This window comes from Lipotes vexillifer, unplaced genomic scaffold, assembly GCF_000442215.2.
Source record: "Lipotes vexillifer unplaced genomic scaffold, Lipotes_vexillifer_v1.1 scaffold1788, whole genome shotgun sequence".
Lineage (NCBI taxonomy): Eukaryota > Metazoa > Chordata > Mammalia > Artiodactyla > Lipotidae > Lipotes > Lipotes vexillifer.
Genome location: NW_006777232.1, coordinates 984 through 25,427, shown reverse-complemented (window position 1 = coordinate 25,427; position 24,444 = coordinate 984). Strand labels below are relative to the sequence as shown.

Below are 24,444 nucleotides of genomic sequence, written 5' to 3'. Positions count from 1 at the left end.
TTTTCACAGGTTTTCATACCAATTAGCATAGTTTTCTCAAAATTCTCTGTTTTCTGCATCTGTGGTTGTCTCCTCTAGTGACTAATTTTATTCATTTATGATTTTCATCTCTTTAAGTAGGCTAGATAATAGTTTGTCTACTGTAATAGTAATTCAAAGAGCCAACTCTTTGATTTGTGTATTAATGTGACTTCTTGTTCTTTAATTCATTAACTTTTTACGAACTGGCCTGTTTCCTTAATTTTTCCTATTAGTAAAATATGAAAAGCTTCCAAAAAATGAAAAGCTTCCATAATCCCACCTACCTTACAGACATAAACACTTCATCATAATCAATGCTGCAACTGACATTCATTCTATTCTGCACACTTGCACAGGTGTTTTTGTAGGATAAATTCCTGTAAGTTGCACTGCTAGTTTGAAGGGTATGAACAGCTAAAGTGTTAACACATATTACCAAAGTAGCCTCTGTTTATATGTACTTTTCCCTTATTAATAGCATTCTTCTGCTTTTAAATTTGTTTTCTAATTTCTCAAATAGACAATTCATTTATTTTAAACCCATATTACCAGGCTAAGAAAACGTAGGTAACACTCAAAATGTCCCCAAATAAATAAATATTTCCTTCCTCCCAGGCTCGCCACCTTATTTCCTTAGGTTGTGAAGACCCTGCATACTTTGAATACAAAAGTGGTAACAAAAAGCAGAAAGGCTTTATGTTCAGGGTTTCATGCCTAATTTGTTTCCTTTTTGAAGAACTGGTCTTTGATGAATTGACGTGTTTCCTTGTGTAATCCAGGGAATAAGCCCAACAGATCAATCCAGCCAGGCCCCCATCCTTTGAGAAGACACAGAAGCAAGCAAAAGTTGCACAGCACTGGACACAAATAAGCAGCGACTGACTGGTAAGAAAATTCAGACCTGAGTTAAGTTTGAAATCAAAGAATAAGTATCAGAAACAGTAAAGGAGAAGGTACATCCATATTTATTGCTTATAATCTTTAGTCAAATATCACATCACCTAACAATTTATTCATTCCTGGAGATCAGAGTAAACAGAGTCCTCTGTATTTAGGAAAAGCAGAGAAAAAAGCAGTTTGCCTACCATGTCACCAACATTGTAATCAGGTGGAGAGGTCATTTCTATATCTGTGATGTTGATTTGAGGCGAGTCTTCAACAGGGGGTTTGGGGTTAAGCTTCTTCTTGGTCTGTATCTGGCTCTCAATTAGTTTGATAATTGTTTCCACTCTTTCTTTTGGCATTGGCCTTTCATGCCAATTTTCTGCATCCTCAACATCTGCAACCCAATGGATAAAACACATTCATTCCCTAAGTATCTAATGAGCTCCTATTTGGTCATCTGAAAGACATCCAGATGGAGAAGATGTCAGCCACAGAGTGAAAACCTGGCACAGGGGGCCTGAAATAGTACAACAGTCGCAGGAGACAGCCTTGACAAAGGCCGAGAGGCTCCTGAGGGGGCCACTGGCCCATGTGCTGGTGAATGGAGGGGAGAGAGGGAGATGAGGCTGGACAGGCAGAGCAGACCATGGAGGATCCTATGGGTATAAGGAGTTTGAGTTCTGTCCAAAGCAAGATGGGAAACCACTGACGGGTTTGGAAGGGGGATGGTGACTGATCAGATCCATGTTGTAGAAAGATCACCACAGCAGTCATGTGGGGGCTGGCTTGGGGAGACTGCAGTTAGGGAGAGATGACTGGGCCTGGGCAAGAGAGATGGAGAGGAGCAAACAGACTTGAGACGTACGTCAGGAGCAGAATCAATCAGAATCGATGACAGACTGGGTATGTGTGTAGGGGGCACATAAGGGAGAGGTGGAGGCAAGGACAATATCCAGGTTTCTGCCAGGAGCAAACTGGTCCAGTCATCATTTACTGAACGGGGGCACCAGAATAAGACTGTATTTTGAGAAGGAGTCATAGAAGAGTTTTATTCTAAAATGTCAACACTAAAAACACACCAGGAATCACACCTACTGCAACTATTTATACTTGAGATGAACAACTTCAGATGTCCACTTTGAAATCTGCAAGAAGTTAAGACTTTCAAAACCCCATCCCTTCCCCGACCCTCAGTTCCACAGTTACCTTTCCCAGAGGCGCTGCTTTACTAGTGGCCTGTGTGTCCTCCCAGGTAGCGTGGGAACAGGCTAGGGCGCTCACAGGCACGTACACTCATGTTTACGTATTTGCTCACGCTCAGCCCCCACTCTGGCTCTGCACTCCCGTGGAGATGGCTCCCTGCTGGTCCTCTAACTGATGGACTATCCTCTCAGCCACTCCCTCGCGCTCGCTTGCTGGGGGTCTGGGCTTCCTCCCCCTTCCCCTAACCAGATCTGCTATCTACAAGCATGAAAAAGAGCAAAAGTGCTGGGCGCACGTCACAGGCATAATCACCGTGCATGAAGTCAGCTGTCTGCCCAGCAAGACTAAGCCTCTTTCCATCTCATATGCTAGGCAGGTTTTAGACAACCACAAGCAGGAAAGCAACACTTCCTTACGTGGCATGCCGTGGCCCCTAAAGGTCTTGGCAACTACAGCAGTGGGCTTGCTCTTCACTTGAGCCGCCTGCTGGAACACATGGCACAGTGCCTCCACATCGCGGCCATCCACCACGAAAGTACTCCATCTGTCAACCGAGAAGTGGGCCAGGTTAGAAGGCGAAGCGGGGATGGGGCGGAAAGAAGGTGCCACAAAACAGGACAGTTACCCAAAGGCTTCACAGCGCTTCTGAAAGAAGTCTACGCAGTGCTCGAGGGGCAGGGTGCCGCCGTGGCACAGGTGATTCACGTCAAAGATGGCCACAAGATTGTCCAGACTGTAGTGGGAAGCAAAGGCCATGGCCTCCCAGACGGAGCCTTCTGAGGACTCGCCATCTCCAATGAGGCAGAACACCCGGTAGCTGGGGCAAGCCAAGAGACGTTAGGACCCTGCCTAGGGCTCCTCTGGGCAGCTCAAGCAAATATATTTCATGGAGAGAAACAAAGGAGGAGACTGAAGCAGCTGTTTCAGACCTAAGACAATTTTCCTTGTCAACGCTGCCCAAATTCCACAGCTGAGGAAATGCAGCTTTAAAAGCTTGGGCCTCACGACATGGGCTGCACCTTTGGCTAGTCTTCTTATTCTAGCTGTACAAGTAATTTCTACATTCTTCTGCCACTCCTCTGGGCCCAACGAATAAGAGAGGATGGGGAGAAGGCAGCTCCCTTAAATGCCCAAACATTTACATATATGGTTTCTTGATAAGCTCCATGTTAAGCACTGCTACCTTCTATTTCTGATCTTACAAATTTATATAAAATAATAACAATCAAACCATCCAACCTCAGGAGTGTTTGTTCTGTTATAAATATTAAACTCCTCCACAGCAGAAACATGAAATGTTTAAACCACTAAAACACAACTCAGACCCCCCAAAAATGCTATAAATGAAGTATGAAAATAGTGATTAACCACAGGATAGGGACTAACAGAGGCAACAGTGAGAGATGAAAAAGGTCAACTGTGGAGGAAGCACAAAAAAATGCCTCCAGAGGGGCCACCTGGGCTGAAACCTGGGACTGAGGGGCTGCAGACTCAGGCATGCTGGGTGAACCGTGGGAGTAGAACATGCACACCATCATGGCCAACCCTGAGCCCCCCAGGATCCCCCATCTTGCTGCTCCTACATCAGCAGCACCTGAGCACACACCCCTGCAAGAAAGGCATGGATCTGCCTGTCTTCAGGAAGGTGGACCATTCCAGAAAAAGAGACCTTTGATTAACATGTAGGGGTCCCCAATGGAAAGGTAAATACACCATCTGTTCACTCTATAGTGAACCTCACTGAGATATGGGAAACAGGAAGATGCCTCTCTTAGTAAAAACTTGAATCCTAGGACTTCCCTGGTGCTCCAATGGCTAAGACTCCATGCTCCCAATGCAGGGGGCTCAGGTTCGATCCCTGGTCAGGGAACTAGCTCCCACAATGCTGCAGCTAAGACCTTGCATACCGCAACTAAAGATCTCGCATGCCGCAACTAAGACCCGGCACAGCTAGCTAGCTAGCTAAATAAACAAACAAACAATAAATAAATGTTTTAAAAAAACTTAGACTTGAATCCTAATAAACTGTTTTCTTTCTTCTTTTAAATATTTATTTATTTATTTTGGCTGTGCTGGGTCTTAGTTGCAGCATGCGGGATCCTACAGTTGTGGCATGTGGGCTCATAGTTGCAGCATGCGGGATTCTTACTTGCGGCATGCATGTGGGATCTAGTTCTCTGAACAGGGTTTGAACCTGGGCCCCCTGCATTGGGAGTGTGGAGTCTTACCCACGGGACCACCAGGGAAGTCCCTAATGAACTGATTTCTATACTGCAGGCAGCACTGAGGACCCAAAAGGAGATGCTAGAACAGCATCATGAAATATGATTTCTTTTTACTCCTTGAGTACTTGGTAACCTGAGCTTTAAACACAATCACTGTCTTCCCAAACTAATAAACAATAAGTAAAGCCAAAGTGCTGGGGGAGGGGGTCAGGGGGTGGGAACAGTTAAGTGGTTTCTGGGTAAGCGCCTTACCTGGCCTTGTCAAAGTACCTGCCAGTATATGCCATCCCACACGCGACCCCCAGTCCTTGCCCCAGCCATCCAGTTGCCACATTAACAAACGATAGTCTCTGTAAGAGAAGGGACCAAATGAATCTACACACCCTCATGCACCCCAAAGTGTCAGATCAACGTCACAAAGACAACAGAGTCACAGGTAATTCAGCTGGTCAGGGCAACTGGAGCTCTGACAACAGAAGTGGGAAGCTTCTGCACACAGCAGCCTAAACACAGCCCAAGAGCAAAGCAGAAAAAAAACATAAGCACAAGTCTTGCCATTTCCACAAGACCTTTTATCTAGTTGTATACAGACCAGATGTTCAATGTTTTTGGAGAATATGGACTCTTAAATAGAAACTAGAAACACTGAAGAAGATTTCAATTTCCCTGGTTTGTAAAACTCAAGTCAACTGAGATTTGAGAAGTGGTGATGTAGGAGGTTATGCTAGAAATATATCACTTTCTACCACCGCTCCATTTATCCCCACTGACCTCCTTGTATGCACAGGCTATCACTGTCCCACGGAGAGAATGTGGCCCTATGAGGGCCATAAGGTGGTGCCAATGCCAAAGGTCTGCTGCACTGAGGCCTCACTCACTCCCAAGCTTCTGAAGAGATATCAAACTTATTCAACACTTCCGCTGCCACCATCTTGGCCTGGCCACAAACATCTCTTGCCTCTGTCACAGGAGCGGCCTCCCTGCTTCCCTCCACAGTCGTTCTCAACACAGCCACCAGGCGGAGCATGATAAAACCGAGGTCCGCCCCTCAATCGCTGCGGAGAACTGTCCAAGGTCTTGTCATCTAACGTCAAGTAGAGCTCAAGTTCTTGCAGTGGCCTGTTCACTCCAGACCCCCATCACCTCCCACTGCTCCAGGTGCTTGGCCTCCTGGCTGTCCTTTGAACACGCCACGCACATGCCTGCCTCAGGGCTTTAGCAGGTGTGGCTCCCTCTCCCCCGAGTGCTCAGTGCTTGTGCCTAAATAAGGGCACAGCTTACTCCCTCACACCCTCCAAGTCTCTGCTCAAATGTCAACACCAAGGCTTTCCTGGACCATTTCTTTCACCTAGTACCTGCCCTCCACTTCCCTTAGATCTAGGATACTCAGCCCCATCTGACATGCTATTTCTGGGTTTGTTTCTTGTCTGCCCCCTTCCTCCATTCAGATGTCAGCTCCATTCAGAGACTGGTTTGTGTTGTCACTACCACGATGAGTGGAAGGTACTTGTTCGTCTCAGATCCCTCTCCTGTTTTGCTCCACCCTACTGTTCTGCTCTTCCTGGGGCTCCTGACCCTCCTTAACTTTCTCTACGTGCTTTGTGCCCTCACAGATTCCTGTTTTGCATCTCTAGCCCCAAGAACTGTCCCACTGAAGTCTCCCTTGACAACGTCGCTAGCTTGGTCTTTCTCCCTACAGCTCCTATTTTACTCCTGTAACAAGCTCTGGCTCCCAGGTGCCTTATGTGCCCTTGGAGCGAACCTGCGCTCTACACTCAGACCAACTCCACTTCCCCCCAGCTTTAACGTGGGGGACAAGTAAGCCCACTTCCATAAGGCTTTGCTCGCTGGGTATGATGGTGAGGAAAGCCCTGTTCAGGAAGCAAGAGGCTGTAGGATTAATTGAGAAGATTGATGGGGCATCAACATGATGTCTGGTATGGTGGAAGCACACCCACATGGGTTCCCTTTCCTTTCCCAAGAATCCTTTAGCTGTCGGGGGGACACTCACAACTGAGGGGCCAATAATAAAGATGCACACAAGCTGCTGAAGGCACCCAGGAAAGAAAGCTTTCTCTTCCAGGTGGTACTTCTCATCTTTGTTCTGACACAAAGTATGCTTCAAGAACAAATTTTCAAGAAGGCTTTTTGGTTACTTCCCAGGCCTCCTTGGCCAAAGAAAACAAAAGAGCTGATAAAACAAAAACTAAGGCCTGGGTGGTGGACAGAGAGATCATGAGCACCTCAGTCAGTGCCATGGCCAGGCCTTAGCCAGTGGCCTCCTCATGCAGCTGTCTACAAAGACACTCCTGCCCCGGGAGCACAGATTATGGAGACCCTGGCTTCTCGGCCTCTAGCAAATCCATTTACTCCATTCCCAACCAGAGCCAAGATGGACTATGCTCCTGAGTGTTTTCTTTTTTAAAAAAACTAAATTTATGGGCTTCTCTGGTGGTGCAGTAGTTGAGAGTCCACCTGCCGATGCAGGGGATATGGGTTCGTGCCCCGGTCCGGGAAGATCCCACATGCCGTGGAGTGGCTGGGCCCGTGAGCCATGGCCGCTGAGCCTGCGCATCCAGAGCCTGTGCTCCACAACAGGAGAGGCCACAGCAGTGAGAGGCCTGCGTACTGCAAAAAAAAACAAAAACAAAAACAAACAAAACAAACAAAAAACTAAATTTATTTATTTTATTTATTTTTGGCTGCGTTGGGTCTTCGTTGTTGCGTGCAGGCTTTCTCTGGTTGCGCTGCATGGGCTTCTCATTGCAGCAGCTTCTCTTGTTGCAGAGCACAGGCTCTAGGCGCGCGGGCTTCAACAGCTGTGGCGCGCGGGCTCTAGAGCGCAGGCTCAGCAGTTGTGGTGCACGGGCTTAGTTGCTCCGCGGCATGTGGGATCTTCCTGGACCAGGGCTCGAACCCGTGTCCCCTGCATTGGCAGGTGGATTCTTAACCACTGCGCCACCAGGGAAGTCCCCTGAGTGTTTTATCTTGTCTTCAAACTTTATCTGCTGCATATGTCTGATGAACACACAAATCTGGCAAATGAGTAGTGTCCAGCCTGAGGCTACACGCCAGAACGTCTCTCTGTCCCTCTAAGGCCAATGACTCTGATTATATGATAGCAGCGGTTATGGGATAGTCTAGGCATCTTTTTTTGGCTGCGCCATGCGGCTTACAAAATCTTGGTTCCCTGACCAGGGATTGAACCCAGGCTCCCAACAGTGAAAGCGTGGAGTCCTAACCACTGGACCACCAGGGAATTCCCACATCTTTCCCTTTTTTTTTAAAGTAAAGCTCTAGGGCTTCCCTGGTGGCGCAGTGGTTGGGAGTCCGCCTGCCGATGCAGGGGACGCGGGTTCGTGCCCCGGTCCGGGAGGATCCCACATGCCGCGGAGCGGCTGGGCCAGTGAGCCATGGCCGCTGAGCCTGCGTGTCCGGAGCCTGTGCTCCACGGCGGGAGAGGCCACAACGGTGAGAGGCCCGCGTACCGCAAAAATAAATAAATAAAATAAAAAAAAATAAAAAATAAAGTAAAGCTCTAAACACCCATACTTTGTTTGTACACCTATAGTTATTCAGTTTTTATGATGAAGGAAATTGAAGCTTACAGAAAAGCTGTACGAATAGTACAATGAAGTTCCATATACTCTTTACCTAAATTCGTCGACTATTATTAATGGACTTCGTTTGCTTCAGCTCTCTTCCTCTACAGACACGTTTTATTTATCCTTTGCCAAACCTCATTTGAGATTATGTTTTAGACACCAAGACAAGGATCACAACTACGGCTCCAGGTATTCTGCCTATACTCTGCCTCTGTCTTTACTTCCCGCTGCCCAGATCTGGGGTTTCTATTTGCACATGTCGTTCTACCAGTTGAGCTTTAAATGCTTTGCTCAGAACACAGCAAACTTTCAGACAGCATCAAAAGAGCTGCTTGTTCTTCTAGATCGACCTTGCTTTTAATATTTCTTTTCTTTCCTGTCCCCCAATGTCATGAGGTATCTCATACTATAGCCTAATGAGAAACTCCTTAGTGGTATCAGGTCAGATATGCAGAGAAATGGAAGAGAAAGCTGACTGACAGGTGGGACACCCCTCCAAATCAAGCTCAACGCTCCTCGAGCTCAACAAGTTGGATTCACTCATGTGGCCCTCCTCTACCCAGGTGGCAGAGGATTGGAGCAGCACGACCCTGGCAAGGGGGGCTTTAGTGGGGTAAAGTGAGGCACCATCAAAGGAAAAGAAGGACTGCCAGCTGCCGCAAGTTTTCCTTCCCACCACGCAGTCCTCACTAGAACACCTTTTAGTTCTTTATGAGGTGCCATGGTCTGAATGTTTGTGCCCCCTCCCCAGAATCCATTATGTTGAAAACCTAATGCCCAAGGTGATAGTATTAGGAGGTAGCGGTCTTTGGTTAGTGATTAGGTCATGAGGGCAGAACCCTGAAGAGTGGGGTTAATGCCCTTATAAAAGATAGACTATTTCTCCTTACATCACACGAGGATACAGTGAGAAGTCTGCCACCAGGAACAGGGCCCTCACCAGAACATGACCATGCTGGCACCTTGATCTTAGACTTCTAACCTCCAGAACTGTGAGAAATAAATTTCTATTGTTTATAAGCCACCCAGTCTCTGGTGTTTTATTATACCAGCCTGAACAGATGAAGACATGAGGCAAAGAGAGAAGCACCAAAAGGATAAACAGAGGCCATTTCAGGTCTTGTTGCCACATGGTGGCTTTTAAAATGAGTTCAGGAACCAAGTGTCTGAGCATGGGTTCCTATGCCAGCTTACCTTGGAGAGGATGAATCTGTCATTGTTCGGGTTCTCCGGGTCCGTGAGTTTATACCTCATGATGTAGAACAACAGCACGGACATGATCTCAGAAGCACTGCTGCACAATGTGGGGTGGCTGAAAGACATGGCACAGGTCGTTTCTCACAGGCAAGTGACTCACCAGGGACACACACAGTGCATGAGGAGGCCTTTCAGCACATGGTCTCCTCAAACTGGAAGCAGCAGTCATTTCTCCCAGGCCTGGAAGAATCCAGCCAAGGGAAAGGGATGCTGGGCCACTGACCACCAAGTTCACAGCTTTTAAGGATGCTTTGAGGCCTCAGAACCTCACAACTCCTCTCCCTGTAGGGAGCAAGACCTCACAGACCAGCCCCCTTCTATCAGTGTAGCACCGGCATACTTGGGGAAGTTCGCCTGGTGACTCTGTAAGCATTTGAGTGTCATTTCACTTGTATGAATTCATCTGTGATATCATTAATCAGAAATTTCACAAAGCAGAAATAAACCCACACGTATGTGGTCAACTAATTTTTGATGAGGGAGCCAAGAATACTCAATGCAGAAAAAAAAGTCTCTTCAACAACTGATACAGGAAAAATTGGATATTCACATGTAAAAAAATGAAACTGGACACCTACCTTATACCACTCACAGAAATTAACTTGAAATGGATTAAAACTTAAACATAAGACCAGAAACCATAAAACTCCTAGAAGAAAAACATAGGCACTATGCTACTTGACCTGAGTCTTCATGAGGATTCTTTGAATCGGACACTAAAAGCAAAAGCAAAAGCAAAAGCAAAAAAAAGCAACAAAAACAACAAACAAACAAAAACCAAGTGGGACTGAACAAAACTCTTCATGGCAAAGGAAACCATCAACAAAATGTAAAAGCAACCTACTAAATAGGAGAAAGTATTTGTAAATCACATATCTGATAATGTGTTTATATGGAAAATATATAAAGAACTCACACAATTCCATAACAAAACAACAAAAAATCCACTTAAAAATGGTCAAAGGATCTGAATAGGCATTTTCCCAAAGAACACATACAACAGGCACATGAAAAGGTGCTCAACATCACTGATCATCAGGGAAATTGCAAGTCAAAACCACAATGAGATATCCCCTCACACCTATCAGAACGGCTGTCATCAAAAAGATGAGTTAACAAATCTGGCAAAGATGTGGAGAAAAGAGAACCCTTCTGCACTGTTGGTGGGAATGTAAATTAGAGGAACCACTATGGAAAACGATATGGAGGATCTTAAAAAAAAAAAAACACCATATGATCCAGCAATTCCACTACTGGGAGTATATCTGAAGAAAATGAAAACACTATGTGGAAGAGATATCTGCACCCCTATGTTCACAGCAGCACTGTTTACAATAGCCAAGCTATGGAAACAACTGAAGTGTCTGATAGATGAATGGACAAAGGAGATGTGGTACAGATATATAATGGAACATAATTCAGGCACGAAAAGGAAATTCTGCCATTTATGACAACATGGATGGGCCTTGAGAACATTATGCTAGATGAAGTAACTCACAGAAAAAGAAATACTGTATTATTACACTGTGGAATCTAAAAAAAAACCCAAACCCAAACTCATAGAAAAAGAGATCACCAGATTTGTGGTTACCAAAGGTGGGGGTTGAGGGGAGGAGGAACTGGATGAAAGTTACAAACTTCGAAAGTTACAAACTTCCAGATATAAAATAATTAAATACAGGGCTTCCCTGGTGGCGCAGTGGTTAAGAATCCACCTGCCAATGCAGGGGACACGGATTCGAGCCCTGGTCCAGGAAGATTCCACATGCCGCTGAGCAACTAAGCCCGTGCACCACAACTGCTGAGCCTGCGCTCTAGAGCCAGTGCTCTGCGACAAGAGAAGCCACAACAATGAGAAGCCTGCACACTGCAATAAAGCCCCTGCTCACCACAACTAGAGGAAGCCAGCGTGCAGCAATGAAGACCCAACACAGCCAAAACAAACAAACAGACAAACCCACAAAACTCCACAAATAAGTAAATAAATTTTAAAAATAAATAAATACTTGGGATGTAATATATAACAAAATGACTATATTAACACTGCTGTATGATATATTTGAAAGTTGTTAACAGTAGATCCTAAGAATTCTCATTACAGGGAAAAAACATTTTTCCATTTTTTGGTATCTATGAGATGATGGGTAATAAATAAACTTATTGTATTTATCATTTTACAATATATGTAAGTCAAATCATTATGCTGTATACCTTAGATAGTGCTGTGCGCTCAATTACATCTCAATAAAACTGGGAAAGAAAATTTTAAAAATATCCAACAAAGAAAACGCATTCTACTTCCTAAAATGAATTTCTTTTAGGAAGTGAATGGTCAGACTGAGAAGTTTCTCGTTGTGGTTTAACTTGAGGCCCTTATAGAATGAAGTAACTGCTGCTCTTAGAAAGCAGCCTGCATGGGAGTCCAGGCAGTCTGCCATTAATTAAGAAGGGGAGGAGGTGGCAGGGCAGAGGACAAAACCAACTCCCTAGAGCCCTGCCACGCCCCAAAAGTCAGAAGAGTAACATTTTAAGCCCAGCTCATGTGTATTAATAATCTCCCCTTTCAAGTTTCACAATACAGAAAATGGAGAGTTAAACCTCTTGCCTTTGCAAGTATCCCAAGTGGATAATTTGGATTTAAAAGCTGTTACAATCTCTTGAGAAAATGCAAACTGTTATTAATTTTGAAGGTGAAGGGAGCAAAATGAAAATGTAAAAAAAAAAAAATCCAAAACCATGCAGGTCTTAAACTCATTGACATTGCCTTTTTAATGTTATAGCACAGGCTGGAGAACAAAACTTAAAAAAGATATCACACAAACTATTTTATCTGACCAGGGCAGGGTGAAGTTAGAAGTCAATAATAGAAAGAAAATGGTAAAATTCACACATTTGTGGGAATTAAACAACACTCTTATAATAACTTTAAATGGGGTATAATACATAAAAGCATTAAATCACTATATTGTACATGCGACACTAATGTAAGAGTCGACTACACTTCGATTAAAAAAGAAAACAACCTTCCCCCACAACGCACTAAAATGAATAATGGGTCAAAGAAACTTCAAGAGAGTTGGAGAGTATTGAGACAAATGAAGAAGAAAACATAAGACACCAAAATTTGTGGGATGTGGCAAAAGCAGTGACAAGAGATAAGTTTATAGCTGTAAATGCTTGCATTAAAAAAGAACGATCTCTGGGAATTCCCTGGTGGTCCAGTGGTTTGGACTCGGTGCTTTCACTGCCGTGGACTCAGGTTCGATCCTTGGTCGGGGACCTAAGCTCCCGCAATCTGCACAGCGCAGTCAAAATAAATAAATGAATAAGTAAATAAAACTTAAAAAAAAGAACGATCTCAAAGAAGAAAACCTAACTTCACAACTTAGTAACTAGGAAAAGCAGAACTAAACCCAAAGCTACCAGAATGGAAAACGTAATAAATATTATTGCAGAAATAAATAAAAGACTAGGAAAGCAATGTAGAAAATGAACCAAAACAAAAGCTGGTTCTTTGAAAAGATTAACAAAATTAATAAACCTTGGGCTTCCCTGGTGGTGCAGTGGTTAAGAATCTGCCTGCTAATGCAGAGGACACGGGTTCAAGCCCTGGTCTGGGAAGATCCCACATGCCGCGGTGCAACTGAGCCCGTGCGCCACAGCTATTGAGCCTGTGCTCTAGAGCCCACGAGCCACAAGTACTGAGGCCCGTGCGCCTAGAGCCCGTGCTCCGCAATGAGAGCCCTGCACACCACAACGAAGAATAGCCCCCTCCCCCCTCCCCCGCTCGCTGCAAAGCCCGCACGCGCGGCAACGAAGACCCAACGGCGCTAAAACAAAAACAAAAACAAAAGCCTTTAGCTAAAGTAAGGAAAAAACAGAAAATTACTGAATTTACTAAATCCGATTTGAAATTACTAATTACATTTCAGGAATGAAAGTAAGGATATAACCACCGATTCTACAGACGTAAAAAGGACTATAAAGGACTGTGAACAATTGTACGCCAATAAATCAGTTAACCTAGAAGAAATGTTTAGAAATAGAAAATCTGAATAAACCTACAATAAGGAGATTGAATCAGTAGTCGAAAAGCTCCGTGACAAAAAAAAACTTTGAACCTGATGGCCTCACTGGTGAATCCCCAATCCTCCTCCAACTTTTCCCCCAAAACTGAAGGGAACACACTGAAACTCACTCTGGGGCCAGAATTGCCTCCATACTAAAGGCAGACAAATACCTTCGGAGAAAACTAACGGCTAACATCTCTCACGAATACTGACGCAAACATCCTCGACAAAATACCAGCAGAACCAACAGTCCCCTTTTGCTCCGATTCCTACTGGCCTATTACTTTCTTTTAGGCTTTATTTCCTGGAACTCCACGTCCTGGGTCGGGACCCTGGCGTCGAGGACAACCACTTACACGGAAAACGCCAGGCGGCTCCCACTCTAGCCGGTCGGACGCAGGCACTCTGCCAGCCGGCCCGCGTCCCGGCTTCTCTCCGCTAGCAGGAGAGGCCGGAGGCCCTGGGCCGCCACTGTCGGCCGGCCGCGGGCCAGGGAGGGGCGGCTACCTGAGTACGTGGCCAGCGGCGGCCACGAGTCTGTGGGTGGCTGCCAAGCCCTGAAATGGGGCCACTAAATAACGGAGCCCACCCCGCCCCCGACAGCTCCGTTCAACTCTCTCCCCGGTCGTCGCCGCAGGGCCGGCCGCTCAACGACCGGAGCTTCGACCAGGGCGCCTTACCGAAAGCCTGAGGCACAGAGGGTCCTGATGGCGTGGACGCGCAGGCGATTGGCCATGTCTTGCAGCACCTGCAAGATGTCCTCGTCAATCCTGGCTTCTTCCGCCACCGTTCCGCTCGCCTCCTGTTCAGCCATAGCTGAGATCTTGCCCGCGTCTGAGGAGCAAATGGCGCAGAGCCTCCTCAGCTGGCCGCACGCGCGCCGCTCCCTCCGCGCGCCGCTCCCTCCGCGCGCCGCTCCCTCCGCGCGCCGCTCCCTCCGCGCCTGAGAAGCAAATGGCGCGGAGCCTCCTCAGCTGGCCGCACGCGTGCCGCTCCCTCCGCGCGCCCTCCAACTCCATGGATTTTGAACAATTGTTATTCATATGTTGCACGTTATTCGAAATAATTTAATTCTTTTATATCTGCCCTCGTCCTATCAATTCAAAGAGGGCTGCCTACACGCAGGACCAGGTCTACTTTTGGGGTGATAAAAAAATTCTGGAACTAGATGGTGTGATAGTTGTCCGATGTGGTGACTGTAGTAAAGGAGGGCCGATGCATTCACAGGCTTTAAAAGAGTTATTGATACAATAGTGCAGTTTGTTTTGCACACTTCCTCACACTATAAAAAAAGCCACGCTGGAATTTTCCCCTTTGCAGCCGCCTCCCTCCAGCCCTTTAGCAGCCCAGACCCCGGCAGTGGGGGTTGGGAGGTCTTCACAGCAAGTGAGGCGACCTGAGCGTTCTGAGGCAGTGTGGCGTTTCTGCGCGGACCTTCTTTCTTTTCCTAGAACTTTCTGGACAGCCAGCCCCGCCTTACCGTTGAGGTGGCGTGAGCCCAACGCGAGGCTACAGCTTTTCGGGGAAGCTTGACTTGAGGGGACTTCCATTAACTGAAAACCCCCATCACCAAGGCCACAGTGTAGTGTCGGCGCTCATCCCTCCGATTCTGAGATGCTTTTCCAATGCCCCAGTGGCACCGTCCTGCAACACCACACCCTCACGTTAGCCACTGGGGAGCTTCTTAGTTCAAAACTGTCGCCCTCCTGAGAGACCCCCAGCTGCCCTGAAGTTGGCCGGGGGCCCATGTTCTCGCTGGGTTAAAGGCTTCGTGCATTGACAATGGCGCAACAAAACCCCGAACCTCTGTGTCCTCCTACCGCAGATATGTGAGTGAGCCTTTCCCCACGTCCCCATCACCACCCGATGTTAGATGTTAGTCTTTTTAATGTGTGGCATTCTGATGTATGAAAACATCTTTTTTTTTTTTTTTTTTTTTTTTTTTTTGTGGTGCGCTGGCGTCTCGCTGCTGTGGCCTCTCCCGTTGCAGAGCACAGGCTCCGGACACGCAGGCTCAGCGGCCATGGCTCACGGGCACAGCCGCTCCGCCGCATGTGGGATCCTCCCGGACCGGGGCACGAACCCGTGTCCCCTGCATGGGCAGGCGGACTCTCAACCACTGTGCCATCAGGGAAGCCCGAGAACATCTTTTTTAATCATTTGATTTATGTCTGCCTGATTTCCTTGCAGTTGCACATTTTTCATATGTTTACTGGTATTCATAGTTCATCCTTTCTGAATTGTCTATTACTACCCTTTACTGTTTTTATGTTTGATGATTTGTTTTTAGCTTCCTAATTTGTAGGAGTTCTTTATATATTATGTTGATTAGCCTTTTATCTCTTAGAGATAATTGCAAATCTTTTTTTCTTAATCTGTTGCTCTTTAAAAATGTCAATGGGGATACTTTATTTTTAAGAAGAAGCAAGTGTTTGAACCAAAACCGAAATGTTGCTTCTTAACTTTATGCTTTCTTCACCATAAGAAGGTTTGAAGATTTTTTTAACTGTAGTACAATATGTAAATCTTTTCCTTTATGGCATTTTGGTTTGAGACTTGTTCAAAAAGGTGTTCTCCACAGAGAGATTATAAAAACATTTCCTATTGTGTCCTTCTGATACCCTTAGAGTTTCATATTTATGTTTAGTTCTCTATTCTGTCTCGACTTTATTATTGTATGTGATGTAAAGTAGCACTCTAACAGTTTTATTCAGATAGCCAAGTATCCCAAGACCATATTTATTTTTCGTTCCCAAAATTTCTTAGCTATTCTTCTGCATTTTGGAATTAGCTAATCTAACATTCATAAGACATTCCCATTGGGTTTTTAACTGTTATTTCATTGAATTTATAAGTTAATATGTAGAGGGCTGACATATTTACAGTATTGAGTCTTCTCAAGAACATGGTATACAGCCATTGATAATCACATCTTATTGCCATCCTGTTTTGTATTTTCTACTTAACCTGATATCTCATTTCTTTTTGTTCCTCCTTTCCTTCCCTTTTTTGAATTAATCAAGTTCCTTTTTTTCTGCCCTTGATTATTTGGATGTTATTTACCAGACTTTTTTCTACTGGTTGCCTTGAATTTTTTTTTCACCAACATGTTCTTCTGTCAGTTTTGAGTTTTATATCATATCTATAAAATTCCTCAATAGAACAAGTCATTAGCAAATTTTAACTTTCCCTATTAACTACTTTCTTTAAAAATACTTAGTTCTTTCATTTATCAGTGCTACGTATGAACATTGTTTAAAGCAGGGGTCAGCGAACTGTTTCCATAAAGGGCCGTATAGCAAATATTTGATGCCACATGTTCTCTGTTGTAGCTGCTCAACTAGATCTTTGTTGTGGCACAAAGGTAGCCATACACTATATGTAAATGAATCAGTGTGGCTGTGTGCCAGTCACACTTTGTGGGCACTGAAATTTGAATCTCATATAATTTTCACATGCCACAAAATATCCTCCTTCTTGTGATTTTTTTCAACCATTTAAGCATGTAGAAACCATTCTTAGCTCACACCTGTACAAAACCAGTCTGTAGTTTGCCAACCCCTGGTTCAAAGAGTTAAATGGTTCTACAAGGTTTATTACAAAAAATAGCAATCTCTACAGGACTTCCCTGGTGGTCCAGTGGCTAAGGCTCCTCACTTCCATTGCAGGGGGCCCGGGTTCGATCCTTGGTCAAGGAGCTAGATCCCACATGCCGCAACTAAGAGATCGCATGCTGCAACTAAAGATCCTGCATGCTGCAACTAAAGATCCTGCATGCTGTAACTAAAACCTGGCATAGCCAAATAAATACATATTTTTAAAAAATAACAATCTCTTGCTTCCACCCACAGTCGTCCATCCATTCCCCAGAATCAACTACATTCAACCCTTTCAGCTGTTTCTTTTGGCATTTACCTCTAGTTCTGTAAATAAATTGTTTATAGTGCTGTTTCTTTATTTTTTAGATTTTGGGAATTATTGATTGACTTCTCACAGTAAAAGATGATGATGTAGCTCTTTCACCACCCCCATCCTTCCAGTACAGTATATAATCATCTGCATTAGATTATTCTTTGGTGTTCACGTTATCAAGTCTACAGCAACTCTGATGACTTTTCCTTTCTCTCCTGATGTTTTGTTTTCCTTAGAGTTAACACTTGTCTCTCCCCACCCCGTGTTGCTTGTTCTCTACTACTTATTATAGGTCAGCACTTTCCCAAACTGGCTATATCTCCTCTCCAGCTGCTGAAAGATGTCCTGCATATTTCATTCACTTGGAGCACTCTCTCCTGGAGCCTTTTGACTTGCCCTTCAGGCCCACTGCCCAGCTGCTAGCCTGGGTCCCCTTCCATCATCCTGGAGATTGCACTTGCCTTTCTTTTAGCTTGGGGCCCCAGTTTCATAAATCCCATCTCTACCTCTGTCGTAGGTTCCTCTCTGGTTTTGGTGGCACGTCTTCTCTAGTAGCTTCCAGAAAAAGAATGCAGAGGAAGTAAACTATTTGAGTTCTTTCATGTTAGAAAATGCCTTTAACCTAAAAATTGACAGTTTGGTTATAGAATTCTAGGTGAGAAAATCGTTTTTCCCCCAAATTTGGAAGGCATTACTTCATTGTTTTCTAATTCTTAGTGCTTCACTGAAAAGGCTGAAGACATTCTGGCTTCTGATTCTTTGAATGTGACCTTTTTTTTTTTCTCTCTGACAGTTATTCTCTCGGCATATTGAAGATATTATTCAACTCTTCTGGATTTCATTGATGCCTTAGAGAAGGCAGCTTTCAGTCTAAAAGTCATGGTTTTAAAGGTAATCAGCTTTTACAATCTGGCTGCTTCTAAGATCTGTGTCTAGGTGTGGATCTATTTCCGTTCTATCCTGTTTGGGATCTCTTGGGCTTCTTTTTTTAAAAAAATAATTAATTAATTAATTTTTGGCTACATTGGGACTTCGTTGCTGTGCACGGGCTTTCTCTAGTTGCGGCAAGCAGGGGCTACTCTTCGTTGCAGTGTGTGGGCTTCTCATTGCGGTGGTTTCCCTTGTTGTGGAGCACGGGCTCTAGGCATGCAAGCCTCAGTAGTTGTGGCACATGGGCTTATTTGCTCCACAGCATGTGGGATCTTCCCGGACCAGGGATCGAACCTATGTTCCCTGCATTGGCAGGAGGATTCTTAACCACTGCACCGCCAGGGGAGTCCCTTGGGCTTCTTGAATTTGTGGATTTATGTCTGTCATCAGTCCTGGAAAATTCTTAGTGACTATCTCTTAAAACCTTGCTGTTACCTTAGTCTGTCTTCCTGAGGCATAGCAGTTAGATTTTTTGTTAGACTTTCTCATTCTATCTTCTTTGTCTCCTATTTTTCAATTTTTTTCAAATTTTATATTTCTTTGTGCCTCTGTGCTACATTCTGGATGCTTTCTTTAGCTCTGTTTTACAATTTACTAATTCTCCAGTCATTTCTTATCTGTGATAAAAACCATCTCTTGAACATTTAAAAACTTTTAAAAATTGTGAAATCCATGCAGAGAAAGCTTTCAACAAAATTCAACACCCATTTATGATAAAAACCCTGCAGAAAGTAGGCATGGAGGGAACTTTCCTCAACATAATAAAGGCCATATATGACAAACCCACAGCCAACATCGTCCTCAATGGTGAAAAACTGAAAACATTTCCACTAAGATCAGGAACAAGACAAGGTTGCCCACTCTCACCACTCTTATTCAACATAGTTTTGGAAGTTTTAGCCACAGCAATCAGAGAAGAAAAGGAAATAAAAGGAATCCAAATCGGAAAAGAAGAAGTAAAGCTGTCACTGTTTGCAGATGACATGATACTATACATAGAGAATCCTAAAGATGCTACCAGAAAACTACTAGAGCTAATCAATGAATTTGGTAAAGTAGCAGGATACAAAATTAATGCACAGAAATCTCTGGCATTCCTATACACTAATGATGAAAAATCTGAAAGTGAAATCAAGAAAACACTCCCATTTACCATTGCAACAAAAAGAATAAAATATCTAGGAATAAACCTACCTAAGGAGACAAAAGACCTGTATGCAGAAAATTATAAGACACTGATGAAAGAAATTAAAGATGATACAAATAGATGGAGAGATATACCATGTTCTTGGATTGGAAGAATCAACATTGTGAAAATGACTCTACTACCCAAAGCAACCTACAGATTCCATGCAATCCCTATCAAACTACCACTGGCATTTTTCACAGAGCTAGAACAAAAAATTTCACAATTTGTATGGAAATACAAAAGACCCCGAAGAGCCAAAGCAATCTTGAGAACAAAAAATGGAGCTGGAGGAATCAGGCTCCCTGACTTCAGGCTATATTACAAAGCTACAGCAATCAAGGCAGTATGGTACTGGCACAAAAACAGGAATATAGGTCAGTGGAACAGGATAGAAAGCCCAGAGATAAACCCACGAACATATGGTCACCTTATCTTTGATAAAGGAGGCAAGAATATACAGTGGAAAAAGACAGCCTCTTCAATAAGTGGTGCTGGGAAAACTGGACAGGTACATGTAATAGTATGAAATTAGAGCACTCCCTAACACTATACACAAAAATAAGCTCAAAATGGATTAAAGACCTAAATGTAAGGCCAGACACTATCAAACTCTTAGAGGAAAACATAGGCAGAACACTCTATGACATAAATCACAGCAAGATCCTTTTTGACCCACCTCCTAGAAAAATGGAAATAAAAACAAAAATAAACAAATGGGACCTAATGAAACTTAAAAGCTTTTGCACAGCAAAGGAAACCATAAACAAGATGAGAAGAGAACCCTCAGAATGGGAGAAAATATTTGCAAATGAAGCAACTGACAAAGGATTAATCTCAAAAATTTACAAGCAGCTTATGCAGCTCAATATCAAAAAAACAAACAACCCAATCCAAAAATGGGCAGAAGACCTAGACATTTCTCCAAAGAAGATATACAGATTGCCAACAAACACATGAAAGAATGCTCATCATCATTAATCATTAGAGAAATGCAAATCAAAACTATGAGATATCATCTCACACCGGTCAGAATGGCCATCATTAAAAAATCTACAAACAGTAAATGCTGGAGAGGGTGCTGAGAAAAGGGAACCCTCTTGCACTGTTGGTGGGAATGTAAATTGATACAGCCACTATGGATAACAGTATGGAGGTTCCCTAAAAAACTAAAAATAGAACTACTATACGACCCAGCAATCCCACTACTGGGCATATTCCCTGAGAAAACCATAATTCAGAAAGAGTCATGTACCAAAATGTTCATTGCAGCTCTATTTACAATAGGCAGGAGATGGAAGTAACCTAAGTGTCCATCAACAGATGAATGGATAAAGAAGATGTGGCACATATATACAATGGAATATTACTCATCCATAAAAAGAAAGGAAACTGAGTTATTTGTAGTGAGGTGGATGGACCTAGAGTCTGTCATACAGAGTGAAGTAAGTGAGAAAGGGAAAAACAAATACCGTAAGCTAACACATATATATGGAATTTAAGAAAAAAAAAGGTCATGAAGAACCTAGGGGCAAGGTGGGAATAAAGACACAGACCTACTAGAGAATGGACTTGAGGATATGGGGAGGGGGAAGGGTAAGATGTGACAAAGTGAGAGAGTGGCATGGACATATATACACTACCAAACATAAAACAGCTAGTGGGAAGCAGCCGCATGGCACAGGGAGATCAGGAGCCTGTGCTCCGCAATGGGAGAGGCCACAACAGTGAGAGGCCCGCGTAACGCAAAAAAAAAAACAAAAAAACAAACAGACCTACTAGAGAATGGACTTGAGGATATGGGGAGGGGGAAGGGTAAGATGTGACAAAGTGAGAGAGTGGCATGGACATATATACACTACCAAACATAAAACAGCTAGTGGGAAGCAGCCGCATGGCACAGGGAGATCAGCTCGGTGCTTTGTGACCACCTAGAGGGGTGGGATAGGGAGGGTGGGAGGGAGGGAGACGCAAGAGGGAAGAGATATGGGAACATATGTATATGTATAACTGATTCACTTTGTTATATAGCAGAAACTAACACACCACTGTAAAGCAATTATACTCCAATAAAGATGTTTAAAAAATTGTGAAATCCAGCATATGCATATAAAGGTGCAGAAAACATCACCATTTAGTTTAGGAAGTAATGATAATGTAAACACACATTTAATTGCTCTTTGGATCAAGTACACTAGCCTCCTCATGTCTCTCCAATCAACATCCCCTTCTCCCACTCTAGTGGGAACCACTATCGATGTTTATGCTACTGAAGCCCATGCTTTTCTTTCTTTTTAAAAATTAATTAATTAATTTATTTTTGGCTGCATTGGGTCTTCATCACTGCTTGTGGGCTTTCTCTAGTTGCGGCAAGTGGGGGCTGCTCTTCGTTGCAGTGCACAGGCTTCTCATTGTGGTGGCTTCTCTTGCTGCAGAGCATGGGCAGGCAGGTTCTTAACCACTGTGCCACCAGGGAAGTCCCCATGCTTTTCTTTACAGCTTTACTTCCTGTGTATGCATCCCTAAACAACATCATTTCATTTTGCCTGCTTTTGAACTTTATATCAGTAGAACCATATATAGTATGGTTTCTTCTGTGTTTGCCTTCTTTTGTTCAACATTATGCTTGTTCATTCATGTTTTCAAGGCTGTAGTTTATTTTTATTGTTGTATAGCAGTAAACTGTTGAATATATTACAGTTCACTTACACATTCTATGATGGTAGGCCAGGTGGGTTGTTTCTAGCAGTTGGTTATTGGGAGTATTATTGTACCTGCCTTTCAAGGATATATCTAGGAATGCAACTGCTGGGCCATTCATTATGGATGTCTTCAACTTTATGATATTACCAAATGCTTTCCCCAAATATTTGTACCAATTACTCTCCCACCAGGGATGATTGAGGGTTCCTGTTGCTCCGTATCCTTTCTGAGATTTATTATAGTTTAAGTCTTGCCAATCTGCTAGGTGCATAGTGGTATCACATGTTTTTTTAAATATCAAAGAATAATTTGCATAGAGTAAAATACACAGAACCAAAATATCTATTACACTATAATCACTCCTTGCTTCCCACTGGGAGAGCATTTTCAGATTGAAAACAGTAATGAAGGGCTTCCCTGGTGGTGCAGTGGTTAAGAATCCGCCTGCCAATGCAAGGGACACGGGTGCAAGCCCTGGTCCAGGAAGATCCCATGTGCCGTGGAGCACCTAGGCCCGTGTACCACAACTACTGAGCCTGCACTGTAGAGCCTGTGAGCCACAACTACTGAGCCCACGTGCCACAACTACTGAAGCCCGCGCGCCAAGAGCCCGTGCTCCACGAGAGAAGCCATGACAATGAGAAGCCCGCGCACCGCAATGAAGAGTAGCACCCGTTCGCCGCAACTAGAGAGAGCCCACATGCAGCAACGAAGACCCAACGCAGCCAAAAATAAATAAACAAGTAAATTAATTAATTAAAAAAAACAGTCATGAAGGTGCTTTTGGTTAAAAAGTAGAAACAGAACAGAGGCTTCACCTGTCCTGGCCTCACCTACCTCTCCTACCTCATCCTTGTCCACTGTACTGTGGTCTCCTGTGTTCCAGTTAGGCTGCTATGTCCATCTTTATTTTAGAGATGAGAAAACCTACCCTCTGAGTGGTTTATTAACTTACTCAAGGTCTCAAGAGTGGTAGAGTCAGGATTTGAACTGGGCTCTATCTCCAAGGCTCTTACTATTACCCTTCACCATGCAAGAGACTCATTTGTTTGTGTTACAGCAGAACTGTCCACCCTAGGCTGTCAGCTCTGTGAGACCAAGGAATATGTCTGGCTTCTGTACCACATGGTAGGCGCTCAGGAAATATGTGTTGAATGAATGATTAGATGAAGGAATGAACCTGTTAGGATGCAAATCTCCCTGACTATCTCTTCTATCCACCTGGCAGTAGCAATACAGCAAGCTGTATGGATTAATGGAAATGAGATTATTCCATGCTCTACAAGAACAGTTCTCTATAAAACGAGACCCACTGTTGGTAATTCTTGGAAGAGAAGTCCAAGAACAGACAGGGCAGGTGTGGAGGGGGTTGCTAGCCACCTGGAGGTCATAGTGAGGTACAGCCATAGAGCAAGGAGCCAGGTACTTCTGTGAGATGCAAGATTTGTGCATCTGAGGTGGGCCCAACACAGACTGCTGATTCTTGTTTCCCAATGCAGGTGGAATACACTAAGAGCCCAACTGCAACCTTCCCCTCCAATGTTCCCTCCTGCAGATCCCTGTCATCCAGTAAGGCTGGCCCCAGTGGTCCCTCCAGCCTCTCAGATGGGGAGCTGGCCCAGAACTTACAGGACAGCGTCAAGCACCGCATCCTGTACCTCTCAGAGCAGCTGAGAGTGGAAAAGGCCAGCCGGGACAGGAACACTGTGGGCTTCCACAAGCTGGTGTCCACAGCTGGCCGGCAGCAGGCCCCCCACGTCTGGCAGGCCTTAGAGAAGGTGAACCAGCGTGCCTCTGCCACCGTTGCCCAGATTGAGTGAAGGCTCCACCGGTGTCACCAGCAGCTGCAGGAGCTGGAGAAGGGCTGCAGGCCCAAGGGCTTAGTGCTGAGGGCAGAAAGCAGCCTGGGGTACAGCCACGAGCAGCCCAGTGAGAAGGCTCTGTTTCAGAGTCCCCCAAGCCAGGTGCACAACGCTGCCCATCCACCGACCTGTTTGATGTCATTAGACATCTCTCTCCAGAGAGTCACTCCCCAGCCTTGCAGCAGGGGAGGTCCTCAGAGACCAAGCATGGGGCCCAGCTGTTGAGCCCTGCTGTGGCAGAAGGTGAAGGAAGAGCAGATCAAAGTCGAGACCTTCCACCTCAGCTTGCAGGTGTCCTATCAGAGCCTCAAGGGGCCGTATGTGACCAACCTGCAGGCATCGCTGGAGTCCCTCTGGGAGGAGAAGTGCAGGTGAGGCGGACCCCTTGGCCGCCTGAGCTCTGGGGTGGGTGGGGGGTGTCTGTGTTCCTCTCAGCGACCAAGCCCCGCAGCAGAGAGGGCTCATCCCCTGCCCACCATGCACGCCTGCCTGGCCCTCTCCCGGCCAATGAGGCTCTGACTGGGCTCACACCAGCCTGCGGTGGCGGGTGGGACAGCAGATGCCTATCATCAGCCAGGCAGGTGT

General features: G+C 44.8%; 2 protein-coding genes across 3 annotated transcripts in view; one reads left to right on the top strand and one right to left on the bottom strand.

The window, feature by feature from the left end:
- TKTL1 (transketolase like 1) overlaps positions 1–14,080 on the bottom strand; it is a 28,361-nt gene extending 14,281 nt beyond the window's left edge. Inside the window, exons 1-6 of one of the 2 annotated variants that reach the window (XM_007450827.1) lie at positions 13,947–14,080; positions 9,134–9,251; positions 4,587–4,684; positions 2,735–2,926; positions 2,526–2,653; positions 1,107–1,300 (exon numbers count right to left, since the gene is read on the bottom strand). In XM_007450827.1, coding sequence (XP_007450889.1) covers positions 1,107–1,300; positions 2,526–2,653; positions 2,735–2,926; positions 4,587–4,684; positions 9,134–9,251; positions 13,947–14,080 — 864 coding nt within the window. The remainder of the gene's footprint in view (positions 1–1,106; positions 1,301–2,525; positions 2,654–2,734; positions 2,927–4,586; positions 4,685–9,133; positions 9,252–13,946) is intronic. The other variant, XM_007450828.1, reaches the window with a different exon arrangement.
- Positions 14,081–18,057: 3,977 nt separating this feature from the next.
- LOC103084292 (testis-specific protein TEX28-like) lies at positions 18,058–24,230 on the top strand (the record flags this gene model as incomplete). The annotated part of the gene is given in 4 exon segments (XM_082930895.1): positions 18,058–18,069; positions 23,497–23,938; positions 23,941–24,086; positions 24,088–24,230. Coding segments are annotated over 4 exon segments (743 nt in total), but the record flags the coding sequence as incomplete, so codon positions are not given.
- Between the last annotated feature and the right edge of the window lie 214 nt (positions 24,231–24,444).